Source organism: Pelobates fuscus, chromosome 11 (assembly GCF_036172605.1).
Source record: "Pelobates fuscus isolate aPelFus1 chromosome 11, aPelFus1.pri, whole genome shotgun sequence".
Lineage (NCBI taxonomy): Eukaryota > Metazoa > Chordata > Amphibia > Anura > Pelobatidae > Pelobates > Pelobates fuscus.
In genome coordinates this window covers 85,517,347-85,538,438 of record NC_086327.1, presented here as the reverse complement: position 1 = coordinate 85,538,438, position 21,092 = coordinate 85,517,347, and the positions used below count along the sequence as shown (strand labels likewise).

Here is a 21,092-nt window from a genome sequence, read left to right as displayed (position 1 = left end):
GACACTATAGTCACCAGAACAACTACAGCTTAATATAGTTGTTCTGGTGAGTATAATCAGTAAATGCAAGCATTTTCATGCAAACACTGCCTTTTCATAGAAAAGGCAGTGTTTACATTGCACCAAGGGACACCTCCAAGTGGCCACTCCTTAGATGGCCACTGGAGGTGCTTCCTGGCTCAGTGCTGCACAGTATGCAGCTCTGCTGTTCAGCGTCCCCACTTTCTGCATGGCGATGCTGAATTTTCCTCATAGAGATGCATTGAATCAATGCATCTCTGTGAGAAGGTGCTTATTGGCTAAAACGGCTTTTGGCCCCGTCCCATTGCCGATTTTAGCCAATCCATTGCTTTCCCCATGGGAAAGCATTGAATTGGCTAAAAATCTGCAATTCTGATGATGTGCCGCCGGGGCCAGTACCGGCAGACCCGCACGGCGCTGGAAGTATGGTGAGTTTTTCATGCTTTTAAGGGGCGTAAAGGGTGGGCAAGCCACCTTGATGGTGGGTTTTGCACTATAGGGTCAGGAATACATGTTTGTGTTCCTGACCCTATAGTGTTCCTTTATGGATGTCTGCCTTGTTATGGTGTTCAGTGTCCCATAAGCCTTGTAGAGCAGAATAGTAAAAGCCACAAAACTTAAAAAAAATAAAAGCATTTGTTTCTTTTTCAGAAGCCAATACTATTTACGTTAATTCTAGAATAGAGAAAAGTGATTGTAGTTTTCAACAGTGGTCAGCAGTATTGCCGTGTGTTGAGGGGTGTTTGCATGTTTTTAACCAATAGAGGGAAATACAACTTGGTCTCTTCTAATGATTTCATAGTAGAATGAGGGTCATAGTAGAATGAGAAGTCAGCAGATTTTTAAAAGTGAGGTCAGGGTTCCACCCACCTCTGCACAGATTTTATTTTCCCCGATAGAAAGTATGCACATGCATCTTCTCATTGTAATGTTTTCTAGTTATAGATTTCTTCATGAATGCTATGTCTTCACATTTCCCATAATGCTTTTCTGGACTTCTTACATGTACTTTTCAGAAAATAATGTGCAAAACTGTGGACTCTGCTACACAGGAGATAGGGATAACATGTTGAGGACTTTTACAAATATAACATAAGATGGACATCAGAGGGAAGAGTGGAACAGGTCCATAACTGCACCATAAACAGCAAAGTGCATATTACTTATAGTACGCTAAATGTCTGTAACATGTCACTTGTATGGCATCTATGACATACATCTAATATTAATGTCCTCTCTGATTCCAATAAAGGCCTATAGAAGGAGTGTTTTCCCTTTCAAATCAGATCAGGGTATTATTTCATAAAATTATTACACAGATCAACCAGTCCAGAAGAATAAATATGACTTACGGGGTCTTTTTTTTTTTTTTTTGCAAAAGTGCCTCAAGCTGGCACTAGGATTTCCGTGATGGTGCCCATAGAAGATAGGGGAAGCTAGATATGCTTACCTAAACTCCACCATCCTTGGTCTCTTAGGCTACTGGTGATTTAATCTCTCAGGACCATGTCATCAACTCTTGTGCAAGAGTTAAAAACAAGGTCTATAGAGGAGATAATCATAGATGAGGAAGGTTGCAAGTGTTACCAAAATGTATAGTTGTAGGGATAAACCATATTGAACTGTTTAAAAATATATATATTTTTAAAATTAAATATTGTGTATGTTTTATTTACTGAGATTATTTTAATGTATATTGCTTTAAGATTTGTCTTGTTACTTGTAATGGGTTGTATTTTGCACAACAATGTTTATTCTGGTATTAACAGGTAAATTTATTGACAAGTTTGGGGAATACACCGCTATTAAACAAGAAACTACTCTAGAAGAGTATGCAATTATTTCTGAAATTGAAACTTTGGACAGTTCAGCCAAATGTAAGTAGAATTGTATAAAGCTGAAAACGTTGTGCTGTCTGACTTCGGTGCCCACTGTCTGTAGTTTTCCTTCAATTTGTCAGGCTTCCTTCCAGCTAGTGCCGTGATCCCCTCTGGCATTCCGTCCGACGCTGCACACTTGCGTGCAGCGTGTATAAGTATGCGCCTTAATAAAGTACCAAATTAGGGTTTGCCAAACTGAACGAGGAATTCGGTAGACCGAATTCGGCGCATGAAAATTACATCAGGGGTCAGATTAGGAAGGTCAAGTACCTTCCACGAATAGTGGTCAATTCCAAATGGAAAATTACCAATCAGGTGTAAGTGATGCATATATATATACTTGATATATATTAGGTACTTGACCTTCCTAATCTGACCCCTGATGTAATTTTGACCCCTGATGCCATTCTAAGGACCGGTATAACAGACTTATTCCTTTAGCGATTCTGTCTGTGTGTTCAGGTTCCAGGATTCCTGACACAATCCCTTAGTAATATGGTCTGTGTTGTCATAACAATTGGTTCTTTTGGGATTATGTTCCCAAATGGAAAGTCCCATTAAGTTAAAGGAACTCTATAGGGACAGGATCACAAACTTGTATTCCTGACCCTATAGTGTTAAAACCACCATTTAGGGAGCTTGCCCCCCTCCCCCCTTAACCCTCTTAAAAGGTAATTACCTTATTTCCAGCCCCGCCCTTGATCCGCCTCGTTTCTGAAATCAATCATAGGGAAAGCATTGGATTGGCTGAAATAGTCTAGGAAGGCAGGATGGGTTTAATCAATGCATCTCTATGACGAAAGTTCAGCGCCCAATAAGGCAGTGTATACATACATACCTCCAAAAAGGCAGTGTATACATACCTGCAGGAAATGATTATACTCACCAGAACAATTACATTAAGCTACAGTTATTCTTGTGACTATAGTGTCCCTTTAAAGTGGATCTTTCACTTTTCAGTATTTCATAAATATATATTCTTTATGAAATACTGATCAAGACTACTTTGGAATTTCATTGAAATTCCTATGCTGTCCAAAGATACCTTATCCCCTTAAGGACCAAACTTCTGGAATAAAAGGGAATCATGACATGTCACACATGTCATGTGTACTTAAGGGGTTAAAGGGACACTATAGTCACCAGAGCAACTACACCTTACGGTTCCGCATAGGATTGGCTGAGACTGTCAAGGAGGCAGATCAGGGACAGAGCCAGCACAAGTCAAACACAGCCCTGGCCAATCAGCATTTCCTCATACTGATGCACTGCATCTCTGAGTAAAGATCAGTGTCTACATGCAGAGGGTGGAGACACTGAATGACCGTATTGCACACTGTACAGCACTGCCCCAGGAAACACCTCTAGTAGCCATCTGAGAAGTGGCCAGTGGAGTTATCACTAGACTGTAATGTAAACACTGCATTTTCTCTGAAAAGACAGTGTTTACTGCAAAAAGCCTGAAGGGAATGATTATACTCACCAAAACAACTACAATAAGCTTTAGTTGTTCTGGTGACTATAGTGTCACTTTAATGTTTAAAGTTAGATTATATAGTGCTTGGAGTATCTCTTGGAATTCTGATTTTTCTTTTTATTCTTCAAGGTTATCCTTGCAATGAACCAACTGTTCGAAGGGGTAATTTTCAACAACACTCCTTAAACAACAATATACACATGGAAGCAAAACATGACATCAGATTTTCAACTGGTGAGTTATAAACGTGGAGAAAAAATGAACCCTGCCACTTATCTGCAGACTAAATATGTAATAATGTACACTGCGTAATGGAATGGTCTAGTATTGTTATTCTGTGTGTGTGTGTGTGTGTGTGTGTGTGTGTGTGTGTGTGTGTATATATATATATATATATATATATCAGTCTGAGATTACATGAAAAGACAGAAGTAACTGAAGCTGCCTAAATCTAACTGTTGTTGTGTCTTTTTGGGCTTTCACCTTCCTTAAATAAGCGCAGGGACAAAGAGCATCTTCCTCTGGTTTACTCAAGGCAAACACTGTTCCTGTGCCACAAAAGTTCATTGTCAAGAAACCCTTTAATGCATGTGACAAAGGTTTCCCTGTAAAAAGTAAGTTTCATTATTGTGATTTTTTTTTTTTAAACCAAAAATAAAAAAAATACAAAATAATAATTTGCTATTTTTTTCTGTTGGGTTAGTGGTTGTAGTCAGATGTTATAGTATTTACATTGCACTTGCATGGTTATATGGAAGTACCATATTTCTTTTTAAACATTATATTTATTTTTTATTTTACAGACATTTTTTGTTTCCTTTTGCTTGCTACTGTATAAACCAGGGGTTTAGGGAGTAAGCTTTTATACTCCAAAGACTGGATAATCATCATGGGAGTTGTAGTTCTATACCATTGAAGATTCTTTATTTTTGGCACTACTGTTATAAACTGTAACTTTGTTAAATATATGTCAAAAGGACCATCTAAGCACCAAAACAACTTTGGTTTAATGAAGCAGTTTTGGTGTATAGATCCTGCCTCTGCAGTCTCACTGCTCAATTCTCTGCAATTTTGGAGTTAAATCACTTTAAGTTTGTTTTCCTAGTCACACATCCCCTGCCTGTGACACAGCTTCTCTACACACTTCCTGTAGAGAGAGATCTAAACTTCCTTTATTGCATAGTTTAATTTGGAATTTATCTCCTGCTTTGTTAATTGTCTGCAGGAGGCTGATGTGTGTATGTTTCAATTAACAAAACAATATTGTTCACAGTATGTAACAATGTCTGGATCTTGCATATCATGCCAGAATGAAAAATAATTTTTGTCCACTTTTCAGCTGGACCGAAAGCAGCTAGATGGCTGAAATCCAGATCTGGAATGTTAAAGTTCAGACACTTATGCTTAAAATAAGAGCAAGGATTTAAAAAAATCAGAACTATTTGCTAGTGCTGCCACTAGCAAATAGTTCTGATTTTGTTCTCTCTTTTTGTGCCTTGTTGACAATGTGTGCTGGTTTATTTATTTTTGCTTCTTTAGTACAGTTGCACTTCCTTTCCCTTTCTAGGCTTCCCCAAAATCGAGCCGGTTACCATAAGAATCAAATCAAAGGATCAACTATGTAACACTGAAAATGTAGGTCTCGGTGGAAGAAATCTTGCTAATTATGCAATTGGTAAGTATTGTCTCATTCTGCAGTATGGTGTTTTACATGATGCCCTTCGAATTGTGACCTTCTAGCATGTCACACTCTGTGTATAAAATGGTTATGGTTTACCAATACCTCTTTCCTCTGTAGTTTTTGTTTGTACATTCAAATCTCCTGAACATGTTTCTGTGGACTTGCTGTAAACATTTGTTAAACTCTAATGAAACCTATCCAACTACAAATAAAACTGTTTAAACAGTGTTTGTTGAACAACAGTTGTAAAAATGCCTTCCACAGTAAGTTGAAAAGAAAACAAACCAAAATAAATATCAGCAATGTATTTGTGGAGCAGTTTCACAGTTTCTTTTTTTAATGTATTTTTTTCAACAAGTGGCATATATAAAATTTTGATACTAATTGTAGATGTCAAATCAAAAAGGTTGCTCTGGTTGTACGAAAATGTGACGTGTATAAACAGGTTAACCTGGCTACTTCTGTTTTTTTTTTTAAAATATACTTTTACCTTGTTTTAATGGATAGAAAATAATAATTTTTTTCATCCAGGCCAATTATTTGTGTAATTATTGGACTTGTATTTTAATCCCACAGAAGATGCATTAATCAACAGAATTAAGTGTCCCTTGACTCCAGATGGTTACGGTAATAAACACAATCTTCCCGAGCTGTCAGGAAAAAACAGGGAAGGTTTCAGTCAGAGGAATACGAACACACCGCATATGACCAAAACATGCATTCCAGAAAAAAGACCAAATCCGCCTGCTCCATGTGTGATCAGTTCTGTCACCATTACAAATCCTTTAAAGCAAAAAAGTGCACTGCCTTTCAGATGCTCTGAATGTGAGAAAACTTTCAGAGTAAAAGCATACCTGATCAATCACAGACGAACACACACAGGAGAGCGACCCTATAAATGTTCTCTTTGTGAGAAGAGTTTTTGTCAAAAGTCAAATCTAAATGTTCATTTTCGAACTCACACAGGAGAGCGACCTTATGCTTGTCCTCTGTGTAGCAAACGGTTTATAGATAACTCTGGGCTTATTCAGCACAAGAGAATTCATACAGGCGAAAAGCCTTTTCATTGTTTACATTGCCAAAAAAGGTTCTCTAAGAAAGAACACTTGAAGGTTCATGCAAGAACTCACACAAAAGATAAAAGCCATTTACCTACTTATGTTGTTGTAAACTCTTTTGACAAAGGTGTAGTCTCACAAAATCCATGACAACTCATGTAGAAAAATCTTTTAAAAGTTAATTCTTTCCAATATAGGGAAACAATTGGTGACTGCTCATACAATTTCTCAATTATTACAAGTAGAAAAATTGTGTTTTAGTTGCAGATAAGCAAGGCTTTGTAAAAACCTGGAAACCCACCTAAAGTATTTTTACCCACATCAGTGAAAAGCTTCCCTCAGAATGGCATCATGAGCAGAAAAGAGCAAAATGGAGGCACCCAGGTGAAAATATTTGTGATCTATATACACATATACTCACAATGATCAGCCATAACATTAATTATATAGTTACAATTGCACCTATCGATAGCAAATGGGCAAGCAAAAAAAAGCTGAGTTACTTTGATATGGGCCAGATAGCGATGAGTATTGTTTGGTGTTGCTGGTATGCAGTGGTTAGGACCTACCAAAAGTAGTGCAGGGAAGGGAAACCGGTGAACCAAGGCTAATTGACGCACATGGGGAGCAAAGGCTAGCCCATCTGGTCCAATCACACAGAAGAGCTACTATATCTCATATTGATAAAAAATGTATCGATGGCCATTTTAGACAGTTGTCAAAATACACAGTACATCACAGTTTGTTGCATATGGGCCTGCATAGCCACTGACTGGGCAGAGTACCCGTGATGACCTCCGCCCACTGCCAAAAGCGCCTTCAGTGGGAAGTGGACCATGGAGCAATGGAAGAAGGTTTCCTGGTCTGATGAATCATGTTTTCTTTTAGATCAGGTGGGTGACTTAGTCTGTGTGCGTTGTTTACCTAGGGATGAGATGGCAGCAGGATGCATCATGGGAAGAAGGCAGACCAGCAGAGGCAGGCTATGCTCTGGGCAATGTTCTACTGGGAAAACTAGGGTCCTGGCATTCATGTGGATGTTACTTTGACATGTAGCACCTACCTAGAGATTGTTGCAGATCATGTAGTTGGCAATGGTGTTCCCTAATGGCATTGCCCTCTTTCAGCAGGGTACTGTCCCCTGCCACACTGCAAAAGCCATTGTAATTGGTGTTGCCTTGGCCTTCAAATTCCCCAGATCTCAATCCGATTTAGCATCTGTGGAGTTAGATTCATAGAGGCCCCACTTCACAATTTGCAGGACTTAAAGGATATACTGCTAATGTATTGATGCCAAATACCACATGATACGTTCAGAGGTCTTGTGGAGTGACTTTCTCTAAGCATAAGAGCTGTGTTGGCAACACGAAGGGGAACTACAGGATATTAGGCAGGTGGTTTTGATGTTGTGGTTGATCAGTGTATGGATAAATTCAAATACCCAAAGCATAAGGGCAGGAATTCTGAAATAAAAACAATATGGCAGTTCTGCATTATAGGGTCACTGTAGATACTGTAACTGCTTCATCTCATTTAAAGGACCACTATAGTGCCAGGAAAACATACTCGTTTTCCTGGCACTATAGTGCCCTGAGCGTGCCCCCACCCTCATGGCCACCCTCCCGCCGGGCTCTAGGGTTTGGAAGGCGTTAAATTTATCTCTTTCTCCAGCGCCGGGCGGGGAACTCTCCTCCTCCATATCGCCGTCATCGGCTGAATGCGCAGGAGCCGCGCGCACATTCAACCAGTCCATAGGAAAGCATTCTCAATGCTTTGCTATGGACGCTGGCGTCTTCTCACTGTGAAAATCACAGTGAGAAGCGCATAAGCGCCTCTAGCAGCTGTCAATGAGACAGCCACTAGAGGCTGGATTAACGCTATTATAAACATAGCAGTTTCTCTGAAACTGCTATGTTTATAGAAGAAAGGCTTAATCCTAGCTGCGCCTGGCACCCATACCACTTCATTAAGCTGAAGTGGTCTGGGTGCCTATAGTGGTCCTTTAAGTGGTTAAAGTATCTGGAGTCTCATGGTGCCATCCTTCCATTCAGTGTCAAACTGTTTTTAATCTTTTAATGATAAATGAGAGTCCACATCAGCCCATCTCCTCTTTGTTGCTTGTGCTAATGAGGAAGCATTAGGCTAATTGGCTGAGAGTGCCAGCTTATCACTTTCAACCTATCACAGGACCCATTGCTGATATGAATTGGTATGGCTCAAAGGAAGAGTAAAGTCTGTGCCTTAACCATATCTCCAGTAATGGCCAGGCTGTGGGTAGCCTGGGACCCTTATTTAGTATTAACTGCTCAAAAATTGTTTAACACTGAATGGAGGAATAATGCCAGGGGACACCAGGCACTATAACCCATTCAATGAGATAAAATCTTTATAGTGCCTAGTGTTCCTTTAAGGCTGGCAGAACTATCTGCTTATTCATATAATATTTTTAAATATAATACAAACCCAGAAAGCTTTTTCTGCTGCACTGGCAACACATTTTACAATGCTACATACTATTGTCTTGTGACTAGACTAAAATGTAATCCCTCCTGGAATAGTATAAACAGGGCAAACTTTGATATTAATAAATAATTTCTGGGATTGCTTTATGCAATAAAGGGATATTAAATTATGATACAGCTGTTCACAAAATTAAATTGCTGCATCCAACAGTGTTTAAAGGGACTCCAAATTGAAAAGTAATTTAGTTTTTTGGGGTTGGTGAGGTTTGTTTTTTTTTGTTTGTGGTGCCTAAATTAAAATGGAGTTATGGATTGATAACGTTTTTTCAGGTTTGAAATCTATGTTAAAAAGTGTTGTTAATAATTCAGTCATGTTTCTTAACAGAAGGAATATTTACTTCAGGAAACGCTGTACTCTTTAACCCCTTAAGGACACATAACATGTGTGACATGTCATGATTCCCTTTTATTCCAGAAGTTTGGTCCTTAAGGGGTCAAACAGATTTTGGCAAAATACAGTGTTTACTTATGCTATATATTTTTTTCCCTTTACTTTACAGTATATGCCAGGGCATATTATGCAAATTAACTTAACCCCCACAGTGCCATGCACGTGGTCATATGAGTATGTACGGCACTATGGAAGATATGCCCATACAGTATTTTTCTAAAGATGCCTAAGCATGCATGTCACATTATGGGGAGATGGTGTCACCCTTGAAATTAAGTGCTATGGAAATATGTGTGCTTTATACATACTTTCATTTCACTATTGACCCAGTAAGCACTTTAGTAGCATTTACTGGGGTGGGTGATTGAGAAACTGTGAGGTTCAAAGAAGTGCCATTTCTGCCTTAAAAATGAGGGTTATGCCCATTAGACTATTTAACAGTAATACTCCTGATGTCTTGATGTACCAAAAAATAGAATTAGTAGGTGAAACTACCCATCTATGACATCCATAAACAATTTTAATGGGTTTTTACTATTGGCAGAGGGAGAACAGGGATTTACACCAAGATTTACAAATATTTCTTTAAATCAGCCCATTAGCACTGCAGAACATATTTGTTATTCTGTATTATGAGGATAATTTGATTAACCCCTTAAGGACAGAGACAATTGTCTAAGTCTTAACCAAAATACCACATAGGATTTGAGCTGTATGTCTGTTAAACCATAATTTGCCTCTTTCATATTAACTGCACCCACACTTATTATATATTATTTTGCTCAGGAGAAATAGGGCTTTAATTTCACATCAACTATTTATATATGAAACCTAATTTAATATGAATAAAATCCTAAAAAAAAAAAGTATGAGAAATTAAGAAATTGTATTTTCCTAGTTCTGAATGACATTTTCACTGTGAATGTCATAATACTGTTAGCTTTTACTGCAATAAAACACATATTTGTATACATTGATGTCCCATAGATACAACTATGCTCCATAACTACAGGTTTCATGGTGTTTTGAAAAGTTTCAGGGTCAAATACAATGCTTGCCCATTTCAGTTTTTACACTTTGAAATTTGCCAGATTGGTTTGCTGGGCCTATGTTGAATTTGAGACTGTATGGCAGCTCAGGAATGAAAACTACCCCTATCCTGGCATACCATTTGCAAAAGTAGACAACCCAGGGTATTCAAAATGGGGTATGTCCAAACTTTTTTAGTAGACATTAGTGACGAACCTTAGCCAAAGCAGGTGTTCATATTTAGTTTTTGCATTTTTCACACAAAACCTGCACTTTCAATGATTATATCATCGTCATATATGTTTAACTGCTCTAAGGCACTCATTTTTTGTATTCATCGATGTCTCACAAGTACAACAGTACACCTATGTGTAGGTTGTGTATGGTTTTGAAAAGTCACAGGGTCAAATATATGGTTTGCAAATTTAATTATCTGGTATTTCTGATTGGGTTGTCAGGCAGGTCCCCCAATATATGTTTAATACAATAATATAATTATATGTTGGTATCAAAATAACCTTTAAATAATACCATATAATGTGATTTTAAATGTATTTTATATGTTATTTGTGCAGAATTATATTATTTTTATTAGTTATATATTGGGAGACCTGCCTGACAACCAATGCAGCCCACTGCAGGCAGTATTTTATATGTTATTTGTGCAGAATTATATTATTTTTATTAGTTATATATTGGGAGATCTGCCTGACAACCAATGTAGCCCACTGCAGGCAATCTGTCAATCATGACTATAGTCATGTGTCAGATCAGCAGGATTGGCTGCAGGAGGACTCCCTCCATTGTCAAGTATACAGGCTGAAGGAGGGCTCGATTGTTAGGATGTGCTATGCCCCCCTTTCGGCATTAAAACTCTCCTTTTGTAAACCGGCATAGCATGTCCTAACATCGGGAAAACTTTGCAAGTAATAAAAAGGTAAATTTGGCACCTGAGAATTAGATGTAAAATTGTTTGTCAAAATAGGTAAAAGAGTGGCCCTGACCCACAAATATATATATTACCAGCATATTTCAGTATTTGGGCCCATTGGTCCAACTACGTCACAGGGGGTTGTTCCCTGTCTTTAAAACACAGGAAAGCAGTATACAGTTGCAATTTAGGTGCTGTGTTGTTTTTTTTTTCCTCACATTCACTTAATTTTTCCTATTTTCTTGTTTGGACAGTTGTTTTTAGATTCGACTAATAAAGGAACCTTTTAACCATGCGTTGTTTGAAGTTCTGTGCGGTCATTTTGTTTGTTAAATATCTACATTAAACTTTGTACTATGACTACAGATTACTTGTAGCAATGTCCTTTCTTATTAATTTATATAAGCCTTATTAAAAAAATAAGGTTTTGGACGGTAAAGCACTATGCACTTTCTTGCATTTGTGATGAAATATATTACCATATATTGTAGCTTTCATTAATATATATTTATTTTTTTATAAAAATACTGATTTGTTATTAAATATATTGCACTGTCATGTTTCTAGAGATCTTTTTTAGTTACCCGTTAATTTTTGATACATGGATGTACTTGTTCACTTTGCATCTAAGTTTCAAACATCTGATCATATTTTCTATTTATACATTTTGTTTTATCTAAACAAATATAGGTGGTTTTATGGGAAATGTTGAAATTCAGATATATTTTATCTGTTCTGTATAAATGCATGGATAATTAACATGCATTATCTCAATATACAATATAAATAACTGTTCATATAAAGTTACATATTGTACCTAGTACAATAAACTAATTTTAATTTCTGCTATACAAAATTGAATTATTTACCATACTGTGATAAGGTAGTGGAATTGCAAAATGTAGGACAGAATACCCTAGTTAAAATTGCACTAAGTTCTCTTAGTCCTGATGTAAATTGTGTTAAAACACTCTTATAGCATCAGTCTAAATAAAAAAAATGAACAACCTCAATAAAACCTTGTACTGGTAGTTTTATTTGATTGAAGACATTAAAACACAGTATTACTACTTATTTTCTAATGTTGAGTTTTTTCTCAGAGTATATAAAAGTTTGGGTTTTTTTTTCTTTTTTTTTGTTTGCTTCTTTTATATTTTTCTTATTTTTCCAACAGAAGATGGAACGGTTAACCAGAGAGAACTCGGTAATCAGAAACTTAATCTAGGAAACATTCCTACAAAAAACAAAGGGAAAGTTCAGTACAATTTGAAAAACACTGGATACTGCCAAAGAATGTTAAGGTGGTCAGTTAGTCAAAAGGAAGAAATCACTCCTAAACGCTATGTGGCTGGTTCTCAAGGTCCAAAAGAGCCAGAAAGAGGCTTTAACTGCACCGAATGTGGGAAAAGATTCTTTAAAATATCTGATCTCAGGCTTCATCAAGCAAGCCACAGAATGAAAATGAAACAGTCCAATGGATGTGTCATTCAATTTAAAAGCAATCAGAAACCTCAACCTGGCCCAAAACTGTCTATTGAAGAAAAAAATTCACATGCTGGTTCCATCAAAAATGTTATATCAGGGGGAAAATCTATAACGTGTGTTGTGTATGGAAAAAATGCCAATCCAAGCACCAACCTCATGCAAAGTCAAAAAACACTTGTTAGAGAAAGACGGTTTGTTTGTAAATTTTGTGGCAAAAGGTTTCAAAATAATAGTAATCTTATTGGACATGAGAGAATACACACAGGAGAAAAACCTTTTGAATGTCCGGAGTGCGGGAAAAGCTTCAGCCAGAAAGCCAACCTCACAACCCACCAGAGGCTTCACACTGGAGAAAGGCCATTTGTGTGTCTTACTTGTGGGAAAGGCTTTGCACAGAAGATTAATTTGCTTACCCACGAGCAAACACACACCAAGAAAAGGAAGAAAATAGATAACAAACATGTCCTTATGAACTGATAAATTCATACATCAGGATTTGGCTGATTCACTGAAAGGAAAGGTGTCTCAGCCATACTAACCATAAAGTGCCTGGAAATACAGTTGTTCCTCTTCACAAAGTCTACTATTTTTACAAACAACACACTTCTTCACGTGCAGGCTAATTCTACTGTTAGTCTAGTTTTGGACTAGTTGACAGGTGCTACTCTTAAGATGTAAAGATGCATAAGAAAGAAAGTACCTCAAAAATGAAAAATATTTTAGAGATCTCTAAAATATGAATCATTTGTTCTGTTTCCTCGCCTTACGTTTAAATATATAAATATTCCCAGTTTGTATATAAATTATGGTATTTCTGATATCCTTGAGCCTGATCTCAGTATCAGTTGATTGTTTAAAACCTCAAGAAACCTCCTATTTCTATGTTTAAAAATTGCCTAGCAATGTAGACTTGGAAAATGTTATTTATTGAGTAGTAGTTCTTTTTCTGTGTACTATCTCCTTCAGGTATTTGGATATATTTTACAATCTATTGTAAACATCTAGCTTCAATATATAATCTCTAGCCGCAATTTCTAGTGCAGTAATACTTCCAGTGCGTGCTTTTATGTAGACTAACCTAACACGATAATTCTAAGGCTTTTAACATTGTGTTCTTAGTTGGTCTGCTGAGAGTGCTAAAAATGTTCAGTGCTGAAGGCCATGTGGTGGTATTACATTTTTCAGGTAAAGATGTGAATGAAAGAATTTGGCAAACAGAATACTGTATAGCAATCACAAATTCACTAAATTGAATCTTCAATTTTAGGAACTACTGCTTCCAGCCAAGGGAGATAAGTGCACAGGCTGGATATTTTCTAGCTCACCCTTAGAAAGGCATTCAAAGGTAGCTAAACAAAACACTAGCAAAACAAACACTAATTATAACCTTTTTAAGTTTATTATATGTTTTTAAGAGTGGACGATAATGTACTGTTTCTCTTTCTAGTATCTGCAACTTTGACATTCTTTACATAAGTCCGTTTGAGAGAGAGAAAAAAAAAAATACCAATATTTTTTGCATCCTACTAAGTTGCAGTAAATTTAGCTGAAATTACAATTTTTTTCCCTGCAAAACATCTCAACGGTCATACCCTCAGATTTTATTATGTGAATCGCTTGCTCATATCCTTGAAATGCCTTTTGTTTGCATCCTCTTTGCCCATGCTACTGCTCTCCTTTATACTGGTCAGTCGGGAAGTTCTCCTGATACTACTCCCCTTTATCATTTTTATCTTCTGTCCCTCCTTCACTTAATTTTTTTTACTCTATCTGATTATCTTTTATAAATAGGCCGGTATATGCTTGTGTTTTATTCTCCCCTTTCTCCCACACAGTTGTGTTTTTTGTCTCTCGTTGTATTTGTACAACTTATTAGAACAGTTTTTTTTTTCTTCTAATTTTTAATTAAAGGAACACATCTCAATGAAGAGTCCATGTTGCCTGGAGTACCCAGGTGCCATCTTTCGTTCTAGTGTTAAATGCTTTTCAGGCAGCTCACTACTGTAGTACTCAGTTGTTGGTCTGTTATCTCTCCTATTGTGCTCAAGCTAATGCAAAAGCAAAGGGGCAGCAGTGAAAGGCTGAGAATGTCAGCTGATGGTCTTAGTGTATTACAGTTCGCCCGTTGCTCGTAAACTTATGAACATTTTGAACCTTTGTTTGCAGTGGGTGGCCATGTCAAGGTAAGTATAAAAACCCAACACACAGTGCTTAAACCTATACTACCTAACTAGAGAAACAAAGGACAGCTGTGTATTATCAGACCTTAGAGTGGCCGTGCTTAGCGCAATGCCTATAGTTGGTGAAATGTAAAGTCAAGAAAAAAGCAAGGTCATAGATTCAAGAAACCTAGAATAATGATATGCTAAGCTGGGTCATACTGATAAGAGTAGTCAGAAAAGCCAAACCAGGAAACCAGAATTTCACAGACTTAGGAACGCGCTATTGAGATCCCAAGGGTGATGCTTTGTGTCTTGTTAAAAAGGAACAGGGCTACAGCATCAGAAATGCTCACGGGTGTGTCTGAGGTTGTGAAACTGATATGGTTCCTACTTGGAGAGGAAGGGGCACCAGGTGAGTGGCGTAGTGCAAGGAAATGTATTCTTACAGACCAGTGATAAGCTTAGAGCATCAGCTAATGCCTCTCCTCTTGGGCTAATGCGGAAGTTAAGGGGCTTAAAGTGGTTTAACACTGGAAGGTAGAACAGTGCCAGGGGACTCCATGCTTCATGGCCACCTCATTAGGATGAATTGGTTAATTGAGAAGATGTTCCTTTGATACCTTAATCTTTAAAAATTACCACATCTTTAAATATTTTCTAACTAGAAAAATAACTTTTTCAAATAAATGACCAGGAGTTACACTTTTCTGATAGTTCGTGCAATGCAATGGTGTTTCCTGTCAGAGACAGCATTATTTCCAGGTGTCTGTGATGCAGAAAGTATAAGCACAGAAAAGTAAATCTGGTAAACCATAACAGGAAGAACTATCAGAACCAACTGTTGGAAAGTATAAAGGTACATATAACAACATGGCCATTTATTTATGAAGAAGAAAAATATGCGAACCCATCTTTAACATAAGTATCTGAGGAGGGTCTCCGAGCTAAATTCAGATATATGTAAATGTTACAGAATGTGAAATAATGTATGTTACTGTGTTTTAGAGAGTGCAAGTACTGAAACATATCACAACATTCTGTATTCTGCTTGATATTTTTGATCATAACTAAAGTGAAAATGAATACATTGAGAATTCAGGACTTGGCTTGTGACCAGAAAATCTTCAGGTTAGATTGTATTCATGGCAGCTTTGTTTCTGTAACTGTTAGGGAATAACAAAAATACACCTAGAGCTGGTTTATACATTTTTCATATACATTGGAATTTCTTTAACTGTATTCATTCCAATTGAGCTTGAAAATAAGCATTTCTGTTTTGGGGATTTTTTACGGTAATGTAGATTATTCTTAGGTTTTGAAACCTTCAACGGAGTCATACTGGATTGCTTATTGTTTAGGTTAGTGGACTTCAATGCTTCTCGTACTATCAGAGAATGGTTGTTATAAGATTGCTGGAGCTGAGGTCCATCAACCATTGGAGTATTGTATTTGACTAACATTACAATTTCTCTCAGTTTCTCAGTCAAGCACTCAAGCAGACAAAAATACTCTGTATTTTCTTACGCACGTATATGTAGTTCAAGATACAGGTTTTGACTATGACTGACCCACATCTTTTAAGGAAAGCACTATATGTGACTTTCAATATATAGATCCAGAAAACTTTATTTTGTGCAGAGCTTTAGAGTAATATGACAACGTGCTCTCCAGCACGCCTTACACAACTTCCATGAGGTTTGCAACCTGTAGCGTGTAAAATTGTAAGTGAGGATTGTGGACAGTTAAGTAAACCTTGAAGATCTATCTGGTAGATTGCTTGGTCTGTAGCTATGGTTTCTAAACCTGTACTTAGGTGTTACTAACAAGGCAAAATATACTCTCATGAGTTATATAAAGTCAGCTGAGACTGTGTGGGATTAAAAGTGTATTTATTAGTTATTTTATGTCAGATGCAGGAAAACATATGGGTATGCTCGCTAGTGACTTTGTTGACTTAATAATATGTTAAGTTGTATTATAATTGAGTTTCCCACCATCTTGAACATTTGAGTTGAACAGCCGTTAAAGCAAATAGGGAATTGCAACTGTGCACCCACTTTGACTGTTAGTATATCACCTCTCTAATCTGCATTACATCACTAACGGTTTTTAGGTTTTTTTTTTTTTCTGTTCCGTAATATTTAGTTACTGTGAGCTACATCTAACATACAACTTTGCTGTTTTTCTTGTTTTTACACATATACAGGGGTGGAGCACACTTTTCTAATGAGTGTACTTTGTGACAAAGACCAGGATTCTCACAGTGATTTATGTTGGGAATATTATATTTTTTATTATAAAAATGGTGATTTGTCCCATTGTGTCATGTAATCTGCTCAATACCCTAAATCTTTTTCAGAGTTGCTGAGGGTTCTCTACTTTAATCATTGCTCTCTGAATCTGATACACTGAAGGACAAAGGCTTTAAAGTCTGTAGATTTAGGTGCAGTCTGTGGTGGTATGTTTAGAAACCGTGAGAGTGTTTTTGAAATCTCCTTCTACATTGGGACATAATCACCAATACACTGTTAATACAGAGTGATCACCATTTGGATTATGCAAATACTGCTCTTCATATAATCCCCGTATAAATGATGGTAATTGTAACAAAGATTTCACCTAAGATTTCAGATCTTAAATGTGGATTATTTAGTGCAATATACATTCTGAATTCAGTGAAATGGGTAAGTTTACGTAGCAATATTTGCAAACTGCGGCAGGATTTTGTATGCATATGCATTGTAATTATTATAGTGCGTGTTATGTCCTGTATCTACACACACAAACATGCACACAATTAATACATTCATTGCAACCACTGTTTAAAATATAATGCCTAAAATTTATGTTGCCGAGTAGCTTACTATATTTATAGCCTGGCTAGTTAGACTCAGGGATATTTTTCCAGCCCTGCATATGTGTGAATATATATATATATATATATATATATATATATTACATATAATTTTTTTACTAGTATAATTTGTGGTGGCCACACTGTAGACCTGTTACTTGTGTTTTTAAATACCTCCGTGTGGCAGAAAAAAAAAAAGAAAAAACTTGTCACTATGTTTTGTTGTATGAAAACTTTATTATATAAAGTTGAAAACCATGTAAATTGTGAGATCATCTGTTAGACCATATTCAGAATTTATAGTGCATTATTCTTTTCTTTTCTGATTTTTTCTTTTTTGTTTTTACTGGACTGTTTAATGCCTACTTTTCTACATTGCATTGAGTCACAGTTCTAAGAGAGCTAACTGTGAAACATGGACAAACTACAAACCTATAAAAGTTATCTTCCTTACTGTTTGAGGGTCCCGTGTTTGGTTTGGAAGTTTCTACAATGCTGTACTTTGCTTTGAAAGTCATTGTTTGGGGTTCTCTTAAATACCAAATTACATGTGGTTGTTTTTAGACTTAATCAATGCTATGATTATGTAGGCAAGTCATTCTGCTGCTTTAATTGCATAATGTTTGAGGTGTGCTTCCATATTCAGCTTCTTACATTTATTCATGGCTTTCAAAAGCCACAAAAACACCAACTGCAATAAAATTACAAAGGAGACAACAACAGTAGAACATAGTTGGCATAGACACAAGAGACAGAATGGCAGGGTAGATGTTTAGTAAAATAATTTAAGCAGGTAAAAAAATCCCTGTTTTTAGGACTGAATTCCCATTTATCTAATAAGAATTGAAGGTTCTTGGCAATTTTATGTGGATCCTTTCACAGAAATAAATATTAATATGTCCACTTTTAGCAGGACACTCCATGGTCAAAGTGACTTAGAATTTGTTTTACATTTTTTCCAAGGATCCCATCCTTATTTGCCATGTAAAGTGTTTACTTCAGTGTAAAATTTCGCCCATTTATTGTGTGAAATAGACATAAACCAAAATATATATATATATATATATATATATATATATATATATATATATATGCAATTAAAGTTCTGTTTTATTTCCATTTGTCTAGGGTTAGGAACCAAAATCACAATAATCCCATGATATTGGTCTGCGGGCTGTCCATGTATTCCTTTTGATCAGTGTTGTCTGTTACCTGTTTTGGTTTGCTTTCTCACAAACCCATTCTGTGCATGTTTTGTCTGTAAGTCTGGTATGTGTAGAGCCCATGGTACTTTAGAAGGAGATTGCTCTGACTATGTAACCCACTGTTTAGAATGAGTGCTTTATGAAAAGTAAAGTTGGTATATGTAATGCTTTAAGGTTAATGTGTCACAAGTGTTGTAATACCTTCCAATAAACTCAGTTTTGTAATGAGTTATAAAATTATGTTTTTGTTTGTTCTTTGAGTACCTATCCTACAAGAGCTCATTCTTCCCTAGAAGTACATATCAGTTTAAGAAAAGTCCATAGAGTTGTATGCATATATTATTGGCAACAGGAAAGAAAGTAGACCGTTATCATTTATTAGTAAATATATAGCATAATATAATGTTTAATTATTTAGCCACACTGTGTACACTTCTGCCTAAGGCTACCTCTAGTGTCTGTCACTCTGACGGCTACCACAGGGGCATCCTTGGTTTAAAACTGCAAAGATTGTAGGACTGATGTTTAGTGCCTCCACGCAATGTTACTCAAGGTCAAGTAGAATATTTTTTATTTAGATTTGAGGGGGCCAACAGTCCAAATAGGTAGGGTAACAATATAGTGTTAGGAATACATGTTTATATTCATAATCCTATAATGTTCCTAAAAGGAGCTCTGTCACCTTATACTTTTTTCAATCTGTTCCTCTTAACTTCCTCACTCTTATTCTGTTCTACTTTTCTCCTTTTCTATCTTTTTTTCTACTAAAAGACATTAGGCAAAGTAGGACTACTTTGCCTTTTAGGTTTTTGTCACTTTGCGAGACAATATCTATTTTTTTAGAAAAGACAAATAGGCCTGGAACATGCATCTCTCAGCAAAATGTATACAAAATACAGATTAAGGAACCGCGCACACATAAAAATACATTTTACAATTTTACAAGGCTATCTAAAATCACCTATCCATGCACACATAAAAATACATTTTTTAATTTTACAAGGTTATCTAAAATCATCTATCTTGGCAAACAAATATGTGGTTCAGTTCCACCATATGGCCATGTCATGCTAAGCCCACCACTACTCCACAGTGCCCCAATATTTGTCTGTCCTACTCTAAATACAGCATGGGAGACCATTTAAATATTTCTAGTGCCAAATGAACTAAACTATGCTCTTACAACAGACTAATTTAGTTCATTTAGCACTATGTAATTTGTCTCCCACGTTGGAATTAGTGTAGGACCCGATTTTGGGTTACTGTAGAGTAGTGGTGTGCTAAATCTCCCATATTTGTTTGCTGTGGTGATTTTAGGTAGCCTTGTAAAATATATATTTGTATGTGTGTGCTGTTCCTTAATCTGTATTTAATATCTATTTAATAACCATACTATCAAGTAATTCTTGTTAAAAAAAACAAGTATAACATTTGTCCTGTATACAATGTATGATAAAGATAGTTAAATACAAATGGAGTTTTGAGGAAAATGACATTTCTATGAATGCAGCTTCCTAAAATGGCATCAATATTTGAAAGTAATGTCTGTATGTAGACAAAATATCCATATAGTAAGTACAATTACACCAAAAAAGCATGTGACAATGAATATTTGCAGTGTACTTAATTATTCTTGCACAGATTACTATTGCCAGTCCTGCTATGTATACCACAGTCTCCATGCACTTCCTGCAATTGAAGGAGACTGATTTGAACAGCAGGAGCAGGCAATGTATGCCATATCAGTACCTGGGTAACTGAGTGGGGAAAATAATAATTATTATTGGTATTTATATTGCGCCAACTGATTTTGCAGTGCCTTACAGTATTTTGAAAAGGGGAAATTTAACAATCAAGACAATTGCAAGATAATACAGGAACAATAGGGAAATGAGGACCATGCTCAAACGGGCTTACAGCCTAGAGGAGTGGAGTATAAAGACACGACTGGAAGGTTGTCACAGGGGACAGCAAGCAACAAGGTGGAAAAGTAGCAGAACTGGAGGCCAAGAGATGGATTTGTGAAATAGTTACTCTGTGAGGCCATAAGCAGTTCTAAAAAGATGGATTTTGAGGGACTTCTTAAATAATTGAAGACTATAATAGATTCTGATCGGGGTAGGCAGACTGTTCCAAAAGAACGGACCCACCTGCAAGAAGCCCTGCAAGTGTGAATTAGCAGTTAGTGCGCAATCATTGGACAAGAGTAGGTCACCGGCAGAGAGAGAGAAGGGGCATTCCTTCGAATCAGTGAAGAAATGTAACGGGCTAATGTTGCTTAGAGCTTTATAGGTATGGGTTAGTATTTTGAATTGACGGCTATAGGAGATGGGAAGACAGTGTAAGGATTGACAGGGGGATGAGGTGTGAGAGGAGTGACGAGAGAAAGATCAGCC

At 36.6% G+C, this 21,092-nt stretch overlaps 1 protein-coding gene across 2 annotated transcripts in view; it reads left to right on the top strand.

The window, feature by feature from the left end:
• Nucleotides 1-15,703, top strand: part of LOC134577252 (zinc finger protein 84-like) — a 46,336-nt gene extending 30,633 nt beyond the window's left edge. Inside the window, exons 6-10 of one of the 2 annotated variants that reach the window (XM_063435949.1) lie at nucleotides 1,791-1,898; nucleotides 3,508-3,612; nucleotides 3,876-3,992; nucleotides 4,946-5,053; nucleotides 12,165-15,703. In XM_063435949.1, coding sequence (XP_063292019.1) covers nucleotides 1,791-1,898; nucleotides 3,508-3,612; nucleotides 3,876-3,992; nucleotides 4,946-5,053; nucleotides 12,165-12,952 — 1,226 coding nt within the window. In that variant the 3' untranslated portion in view covers nucleotides 12,953-15,703. Of the gene's footprint in view, nucleotides 1-1,790; nucleotides 1,899-3,507; nucleotides 3,613-3,875; nucleotides 3,993-4,945; nucleotides 5,054-5,635; nucleotides 6,413-12,164 lie in introns of those variants that run through there. The other variant, XM_063435950.1, reaches the window with a different exon arrangement.
• Nucleotides 15,704-21,092: the final 5,389 nt, after the last annotated feature.